The sequence below is a fragment of the Nansenia antarctica genome, assembly GCF_963989245.1.
Source record: "Nansenia antarctica genome assembly, chromosome: 11".
Classification (NCBI taxonomy): Eukaryota; Metazoa; Chordata; class Actinopteri; order Argentiniformes; family Microstomatidae; genus Nansenia; species Nansenia antarctica.
The window spans coordinates 11,312,049-11,321,507 of NC_137681.1; the positions used below are offsets into that span (position 1 = coordinate 11,312,049).

The following is a 9,459-nucleotide window of genomic DNA, read 5'->3' on the forward strand; positions in this document are numbered from 1 at the left end:
GTGTTTGAAGTCACTCAGGATGGGGGGCGTTCGTTCACTCATTCTGGTCTCAAGGAGGATTCTCTAGAGTGGAGGGGTCTGAGTCCCAATTAATTGGGTCTGAGTCCCAATTAAACCCCTACCTCCTAGCCCTTACCCCCTAGGCACACTAGATTGATTTGAACCGATGCCGTCCGAAAGGCGTGTCATCTTCAGACTCAAGGCCAAAACTCCAAAACTCAGAGGCTAACCAACTACCAACTAACCAACTACTATAACACTCCCCCAGACGATCAGGCTCAAGAACAATGATAAATGAATGCTCCTATTTCTTATTCAACCCTCTTAAATCTTAAATCTGTTCAAAAATATTACTTTACAATACAAAGCTGAGCTGCGGTGAGCCAAGCTGAGCTGTACGGGCCTGGCCTGGTTACCCAATGCCCATACAATGTATACATCCACCACAGTTACTGAAACAGCAAACATCCAGCCAGTACAGTATGGTTGGGGTCAGCCCTACCATGTGGAAGAACCTCAAGTGTTGAGGGGTTAATGACTGGTTGGTTGATTTGGGATTCAGAGACCAGCAACTGTGGGATTGGTAAATGCTAAATGGGATGCTTTGGGCAGCCCGACTCTGACGCCAAACCCCATTGAAGTTGAGATTTAAGATTTAAAACGGTTACGGTTAGAGTTAGGGTTAGGTAAGGGTTATGGTTACGCTTTAGGGTAAGGGTTAAGGTTAGAGTAGGGTCATCTCAAGGATCCCATTTAGCAACTACTCTGTCGAATTGGGCTCTGCTTTCCTCCGTACAAGACTGCCATCTTGTGGCCTCTTGCGTCAGTTTCTTTTTTCTCAGAAACTACAGTAACATGTAAAAAAAAGTGTGGTTAATACCATCCTTCATTCCACTCCATGCATTACAATGAGCCAGTCCTCCAGTAGCCAGGATGTCTGTTTCCACCAGCCTCCCCTGATGGGGCGGCTGTGGCTCAGGAGGTGGAGCCAGCGTCTAACGATCGCAAGGTCTGCAGTTCGGCGGTTCGATACCTGGCTGGCCATGTATCGAGGTGTCCTTGGGCAAGATACTGAACTCCAAATTACTCCCAATGAGCGGGCTGGCGCCTTGCATGTTAGCTTGCCATTGGTGTGTTAATGGGTGAATGAGAGGCAATTGTAAAACGTTTTTGGAATAAGGCACTATATAAGTGCAGTCCATTTACCATGACTAGCTGTATGCTAATGTTTTTTACTACTGCAGAACCTTGTAAATCTTGTATATTCTTGTCCCCCTCTTCATTCATTGACAGTGAGACCAGCCCAGCCCAGCCCCAGATCAAGGGGGTTGGGGGCAGAGAAAGAGAGAGAGAGAGAAAGGGAGAGAGAGACAGTGAGGGGAGAGAGAGAGAGAGAGAGAGAGAGAGAGAGAGAGAGAGAGAGAGAGAGAGAGAGAGAGAGAGAGAGAGAGAGAGAGAGAGAGAGGGAAAGAGACTGCAGAGAGAGAGAGAAAGGGAGAGAGAGACAGTGAGGGAAAGAGATGGCAGAGAGAGAGAGAGAGAGAGAAATCTCAGAAGTGAAGCCACCAAATCTGATCCCTGAAATTCACACTGCCCCATTATCTACAATCAAACCTTGAACATGAAAGGAAGTTATTATTCAATGTTGAGGCCATGGCATGGTGTGGCTCCATGCCAACCAGTGTGCAGCCTGCCCTGGCTGGAGAAGTTGGAAAGGAGTGTTATATTATATTTGTTTTTATTCTCAGACACAGTAATGTTCAGAATAAGGAAACCTTTTCAAGTTTCCCTATGTTATACAATTGCATGGAGGGATCATTATAATCATATTATTTAATATAAAGATAACTCGACTTAGTTGTTTTCTTAGTTGGACCAAAATACGCCCATTTATTGTATCACGTGACCTGTCGCAGCCACTCAGAACCTCACAACAAACGCCCACGACAGTTCAGGAAGTGTCTCTGTCTCTGACACATGACTAATAATGTCAGTATCGATACTGTGTTGAACGGTTTATTGGTTTGTCATCCTTTCAACTCACGTAATCTAAACGGTGTTTCAGAGATACAAGCTCGGGCGTTGTAATTGTTGAAGTTTCCAGGACGTAGGCTACAACTTGATATTGGAGCCGGAGACTCGCATCAATGGCCAGTGTAGTTCCGAGTGTGTCCGATTTAGTTGCCGAGGCTCGGCGTGTGTTCGAGCAGAGCTTCGGGGGTGATGCTCCACACGTGGCTGTGTGTGCCCCTGGGAGGGTCAATCTGATAGGAGAGCACACCGACTACAACCAAGGATTCGTCCTGCCAATGGTAACAGTCTTTTTTCCTAGCACCAGGGGAGCCCCCCCTCCTAAATTTCGTTGTATGGTACCTGTACTGTATAAATGACAATAAAGACCATTCATTCATTCATTCATTCATTCATTCAACAGCATTCAAAACCAATCAAAGGTTGTTTCTTGGACCTCATCATATTTTGTAAGGGGTAATTTATGCTGATTGTTTAGTAGATTGCTCAGGCTTTCCCCCTCCATCCTGTAACATACAAACACCTCGAAGTCAAAGTCACACAGAGACACACACACACACACTGACACTTTCACACTCATTGGCTCTTTGCTGTGTGACAGGCTCTGCCCTTGGTGACAGTGATGGTGGGCAGCCGGACCTCTGGCCAGAGTGCGTCCATAGTAACTGCTGCAAAGGATGTGGAGGAGTCAAGGAGAGTGGACTTTGACCTGCCCAATGGCAATGCACCTCTGTCTCCTGGGAAACCCAGCTGGGCCAATTATGTGAAAGGAGTAGTACAGCATTACAGAGGTAAGGACAGTGATTGTCGACCTATTGACATTCTCTCCGTGCCATGGTAGGTGAAGGTGGTATCTGTTTAGTTGGCGTGGAAAACTCGAGAGTACTCGAGAAGTATCTATCTCTGAATTGGTGTGTGGGCTTATGTAGGCGATAGAGATATATCATACGTGTTATGATATGAAATACAGTCCATACTTATACCATGGCGCTAACAAGGCTTAGGTTTTGGGTTTGATTTCCGCTGGGACCATATATACTGAAAAGATGTAGGCTACTCACTGCAATGTAAGTCACTTTGGATAAAAGCGTCAACTAAATGGCATATATTATTATTATTATTATTATTATTAGTAGTAGTAGTAGTATTATTATTAGTATTATTATTATAATACTTTGCATAACTTTATCTGATCGCCTTCCTCTTTCTTTCCCTTTCTCCCCACTGTCTCTAACCTCCCTCTCTAACCTCTCCAGCTCCTCCTCTACCTGGTTTCAGGGCAGTGATAGCCAGCAGTGTCCCACTGGGGGGAGGTCTCTCCAGCTCAGCTGCTCTGGAGGTGGCCGTCTACACCTTCCTCCAGCAGCTCAGTCCAGGTGGGAGGTGGAGAAGACTGTATGCCGCATTAACTTGACTGCTACCACAAATGTGACAGCAGCTTTTATTCTTAATTCTTAATTAAAATGTAAATACATTTGTTGTCGAAAATCAATGACACACTCGCTAGTCAAGCAAACATATTGCAATGCAATGGATTCGGTGAGTAATCCCCACTACTACCTAATTTATTGGTAAAATGTATTTACATTTTTCAGAATAAAAGTCTGAACATTTTGATTGGATGCCGACTTCCCGCTTTCGCCAGCTGCTGTCACAAATAGCTTAAACGGTTGCTTATAGCGCTTCACATAATATCAATGCGCTTCACATAATAAACATTCTCAGTCAATCAAACAATCAATACTGACAGAGCCGCAAGCAGGCAAAAGTAGAGAATAACTCATGGAGATACTCATACTGATACGCACACTCAGGACTTAATTTTAATTTTAATTTAATTTTAATTTTGCCATTTAGCAGACGCTTTTATCCAAAGCGACTTACAATTACGAATTACAGGGACATTCCCCCTGGAGTAACTGAGTGCCTTACCCAAGTGCCATTCCCCCTGGAGTAACTGAGTGCCTTACTAAGTACCTTACCCAAGGGCACACTAGTAGTGGTGTGGTTTCAGGCGGGATTTGAACTCACAACCTTCCGATCACAAGTCCAACTCACTATCCACTAGACCAGTGTTTCTCAACCCGACTTCAGTTTAGCTTTGCACTACTGCTTGTTTGCACATTTCTGGTGTTTGCACAAGACGTATTGCCCTTGTTCTGTACATACCATACTGTACATCGTACCTGTAGATATCATATTGATACTCATCTCATGTATATTCACCTTTTATATTAATTTATGTATACTCTCTGTAATACCTCATACTGTAATACCACGCACTGTTTACATATCATGTCTTTTGCACAATGACAGTATTTACACTGGTTAGATGCCAAACTACATTTTGTTGTTCCAGTACAATGACAATAAAGTTGAATCTAATCTAATCTAATAGTAGTGAGCTGTTTCAGTATTTTCTATACCTGCTTAATACCAGGCTGTAAAGTAAAGGTGTTGCCCCACCTTTTGTGAAGTGTGATTGATTTCTGCCCTCCATCCGTTCCACTCCCCACCACAGATGACGGGGACCAGGTGGCCAAGGCGCTGGTGTGCCAGCAGGCTGAACACACCCACGCTGGCGTGCCCTGTGGCATCATGGACCAGTTTGTGTCTGTGCTGGGAATGGAGGGACACGCGCTGCTCATAGACTGCCGGTAACAGCCTGCAGGAGTTCTAACATGGGTTTTAGGCAAACTGAAGTCCCATTGGCATAGAAATGATATATCGCCTACAGTTCTTTCTAACAGCGGCATGGCTAATGGTACACTTGTTGTTGTGTCAGGTCTCTGGTGGCGACTCCTGTGCCCCTATTAGAACCTGCTCTGGTGATCCTCATCACCAACTCCAATGTGAAGCACGCTCTGACAGGAAGCGAGTACCCCGCCAGACGTAGGCAGTGTGAGCAGGCTGCCTCCATCTTGGGAAAGGCCAGTCTGAGGGATGCCACTCTGAAGGACCTGGAGGGTGAGAACGAGAGAGAGAAAAGGAAAAAGAAAAAGAGGGATTGTGTGATGTATGATGAGATTATATGTCATGTGTCTTGAGAGGTGAACCCAGTGGTCATTTTCCATCTCAGGGAGGACAGTCAATTCAGTTCTATTATATTCTACAGATGCTTGGCAGGACCTGTAAGATTCCGCTTTGTCTGTCTTTCTCAGTGATCTGTCCCGCGTCTTTGCAGATGCTAGGAGCCAACTGGACGATGTGACGTATGGAAGAGCTCGTCATGTGATTGAGGAGATTGAGCGCACTACTCAGGCAGCAGAGGCTCTGAAGAAGGGGGCGTACAGAGAGTTTGGAAAACTCATGGTGGAGAGTCACAACTCCCTCAGGTAAAGATGCAGTGATATAAATAATAATAATAATTTACCATTTAGCAGACGCTTTTAATCCAAAGCGATTTACAATTGGAGATCATAGGGACATTCTCCCCGGAGGAATTTAGGGCTAAGTGCCTTACTCAAGGGCACACTGGTGGTGGTGTTCCAGGCGGGATTCAAGCTCATGACCTTCCAATCACCAGTTGCCCCCCCCCCCCACCGAATTCAGAGATTTCATCCCAGTTTTAAAGTAAATATAAAGTAAATTGTCTATTCTTATCATTGCATATGCAATTACTGTGTATATTTCCCTCTACTACCAGAGACCTTTATGAGGTTAGCTGCAGGGAGCTGGATGAGTTGGTGTCTGCAGCGATGGAGGTGGAGGGGGTGTATGGGAGCAGAATGACTGGTGGAGGGTTCGGTGGATGCACCGTCACTCTACTGCAGGCTCATGCCATCGACAGGACCATGCTGCACATACAGGTGAGCAGGAACACACACACACACACACACACACACACACACACACACACACATTCACTTAATGCTCTGGTGAAGGTCGGTAGACTGGAACTGTCATTTTATGTAATCTCTAGACAAATGTTTAGGAGGCAAATAGGGACTTATTTCGTACAATCGTATGGCCGCTTTGTTCAATGTGGAGAAAAGAGCTTTCAGAATTAAGACTGTCACTTTAAGGGGAAGTAGTAGACAAGTCGTTCAGCACCCCCCCGCGCGTCTTGCTCGGGCAGCCCCAGTGTGCGTGTGCGCGTGAGTGTGTGTGTGCGCGCGTGTGTGTGTGTGTGTGTGTGTGTGTTTGTTTGTGAGGTCAAAAGAGGGTACAGGATGAGAATAAAAGGGAGCTCCGTAGAGACGGAGCCAGAGCGGACCAGTTATTAGCATGCAAGTCCGGTCACTCTCTCTCCTTTTCTCACAGCCTGCTTTAACACAGTCAGGCTCAGCTTATGCAACAGGCCCTGGGTTGGCTGACCACAGTCACTGCACTGACACCAACTGGCATCCTAAATAGAAGTCCTCATGGTGGAATTGCATAAGGACCACCAAACAATACTTTTAAACAAGGGAACACGTTTTGTTTTTCAACAAGCAGGGAAGTTTGGACAGTTTCAATACACATGCCTCAAACTCTGGCTTTATGAAGCTCCAGCTTTGAGGTTTGGAAACTCTCCGACTGGTTTCCTCACATCTTTTCTAAACTTGCTCGTATCCAAGTTACTGCTTCGCTTCGCCAGCTCTCAAAGGAAAGTCTCTCGTGGAAACAAAAGAAACACTTGAAACTTCCAACTTCCCTCAGTCCACAGCATTCCTGAGCACCGCCTGCGGAAGGATCCTCACCCTTTCCCAGGGAGAATCCGCAGAAATCATCCGGCTAGTGCAGAGGCATAAGAGAGGCCGTCTAACTCAGTGGATTATAGGGTCACGACTCACATCCCTGGATCACAGTGGATTTGGGCAAGAAACAGTTTGGGCACCACAGATCTACAGATCTATCTTAAGATGCTGAATCTCAACTCCCCAGACAGTAGCAGTAACTCCCTCCAGGACCCTGTGTCATTGAACGTGGGTGGACAGATCTACACCACCACTCTGGACACTCTGACACGCTGCAGAGACTCCATGCTGGGAGCCATGTTTACGGGCCAGATCTCCACGCTCAGGGACAATCGAGGGAACGTTTTCATCGATCGCGACGGCAAGGTTTTCCGTTATATCCTGAATTATCTGCGTTCTAGCTCCCTGGATTTGCCGGAGGGGTTTTCGGAACTTTCGTTGCTCAGGAGAGAGGCGGATTTCTTCCAGATACGTCCCCTCCTGGAGGAGATACGTCGCTGGGAGACATCTGGACCGTTCAGCCTGAGGGGTGGACCGCGAGGTGCCATGCTGCTGGTGGATGTGGACTGCCAGGTGTGTGTCTGTGTGTCTGTCTGTGTCTGTGTCTGTATCTGTCTGTGTCTGCCACTTCTAGGTGTTTGTATTTGTATGTATGTGGTCTCAGCACTGCCTCCTCAGTGTGTGTTTCATTCCAGGTGCGCCTTCTCCACTTCAACTTGCGGCGCGCGCCTGAGAACTACGAGCTTCGCACATGCTCAGTGCGTGTCCTCACAGCAGACCTCTTCTGTACCTGGAGGGCCTTCCTGGGTCTCCTCTGCGAGCGCTTCTCCTTCCGTACGCCCAAGGGCCCCGTCTCCCCCCAGCCCAGTGACCCCAGGCAGAACAGGCTGAGGCTGGAGTGGGTTCCCCGGCCAGAGGAGCTTCCCCAGGACCAGTATGAGAAACAGAGGTTCCAAGGGCTTATTATTTCGGACCCCGAGGCCATACAAGTCCACTCTGGCGATACATGTGATGTCATCAATGTGCGCCATGCTCCGTGTGAGGTCATGGACATGCAGGGTTTTTTGGAGGAACTCCTGGCGCTGTCGCTAGCCGAGGGGTTTAGGGTCGATTCAGTGACCCCCGACCCCACAGATGTTCTAAACTGCCGCTCCCTCCGGCTCATCCTGTGCTGAGAAGTGTGTCGGAGTGGTGGGCTGGTACCACTTAAAACAACTTCCATGGATGTTATTGTTCACTAATAAAACCAACACGACTGTTATGGGTGGGAGTCACTTACAGGATTAGACTCATACCAGGGGGTATTAAAACCCCTATTTTCTAAACATACTAATACCGTAAGAGCAGTATGATGTTTAATGTTTACAACCTTCTGTTATGTGAAAACTGAAGGAATCACTGAACATTGATTATTAACGGGACCAGTTGTTTGTCTTTTTGCTCTGTTAATTATCTGTGTGTGTACGTCTGTGTAGGAGTGAGACACTAGTGTTTGAGAGTTATATTTGTAAAGCAGTACATTATTAGAATAACTGCAATCTGTAATTCAATGACCAGACTACAGATGTTTTTACAGCAACTTGTGAGCACTTTAATGAACATAACTTGAAATAAAGCTATTAATCACTCCACTATTGACGGTATTTATTAAAACATTGTTGAACGGAGGGAGGGGGGGGGGGGGTTAGGCAGGACCTCAATTCATGACATGACCAATGTCGTGTGTGGTGAGATGGTAGCTTTACGTTGCGCTAAATAGAAAGACATAGTATATAGACCTACAGTAAATACAAATAGGAGATTAAACATTCAAACAAGCCCCCGGAATATCGACAATTCAGAAAATGTTAATAAAAACGTAACTTTTGATTAGGTGAGCAAGACGCAAGTTTGGGTGGGCTGACCACCCCTGCCCAGAGCCACCGCCGGCCTTGACCTCAAAGGTCTAATGTAAAACTGAGTCTATGTCTCACCCATGCCATGTTTTATATCGCATTAGAATGGCAAACATTTAATTTAGCCCTTCTAGTTGATGCCTATCTGTCCCATCATTTGCACTTTAAGTTAGTTCCTGCCATGGAGGAGGAAGGGAGATGAGATGTTAATGGAGGGTGTAATTTTAGAAAGGAGGAAGCAGTGTAGGAGGAAGTTTGTGAGAGGAAATTCGTGTCGGGAGAGGAAAGCTGCCCAGCTGGAAAACAGCCCCTTCCTTTAGCTGACTTACAGCTCCCTCCAGCCCTGCAAGGACTGGACATCTGTAAGCAACATGGTGATAGCTCTACCACAATGTTCTTCTTATATGGTCTGGCTGACACTACTGTAAATGTCTGTATGCACTCACTGGCTGTGTGTTCTCTCAACAGGAGCGATACAGTGGAACCCCAACCTTTTACATCACCACCCCCTCTGAGGGAGCACGGGTCCTCAGTCTGTGAAGCATTACAACTACTGTACACACCACTTCCATGTGTACCTGGACCACAGAAAGCACATTCCTATTGATTGGCAAGATCTTACAATGATATTTTGATATGGAGCAATGTACGATGATGAATAGGGTTAGAAGAAGGGTAGATTTCAATGGATAAACCCTTGATTTTATTTTCTGGAAATGTGCCTTGGGTCCATCATGCTTGTGATTTCCAAGCACCAAATCAAATCAAGTCAAGATCAGAATGATCATTCATTTCAAAGACTGTCATGAAAATAAAAAATATTTGTTTAAATAAAAATTTAAAAATTCGAGAAG

General features: G+C 46.0%; 2 protein-coding genes across 2 annotated transcripts; both read left to right on the top strand.

Moving 5' to 3' along the window:
• Positions 1-2,031: 2,031 nt before the first annotated feature.
• galk1 (galactokinase 1) lies at positions 2,032-9,330 on the top strand. Its single transcript, XM_080541574.1, has 8 exons — positions 2,032-2,312; positions 2,633-2,822; positions 3,288-3,407; positions 4,553-4,688; positions 4,817-4,998; positions 5,216-5,366; positions 5,678-5,840; positions 9,074-9,330. The coding sequence occupies exons 1-8, from the start codon at positions 2,148-2,150 to the stop codon at positions 9,143-9,145; spliced, it is 1,179 nt and encodes a 392-aa protein (XP_080397700.1). The 5' UTR covers positions 2,032-2,147; the 3' UTR covers positions 9,146-9,330.
• On the top strand, positions 6,876-7,885 carry LOC308167193 (BTB/POZ domain-containing protein KCTD21-like; the record flags this gene model as incomplete). Its single annotated transcript, XM_080541575.1, has 2 exons — positions 6,876-7,283; positions 7,406-7,885. The coding sequence occupies 2 exons, from the start codon at positions 6,876-6,878 to the stop codon at positions 7,883-7,885; spliced, it is 888 nt and encodes a 295-aa protein (XP_080397701.1).
• Positions 9,331-9,459: the final 129 nt, after the last annotated feature.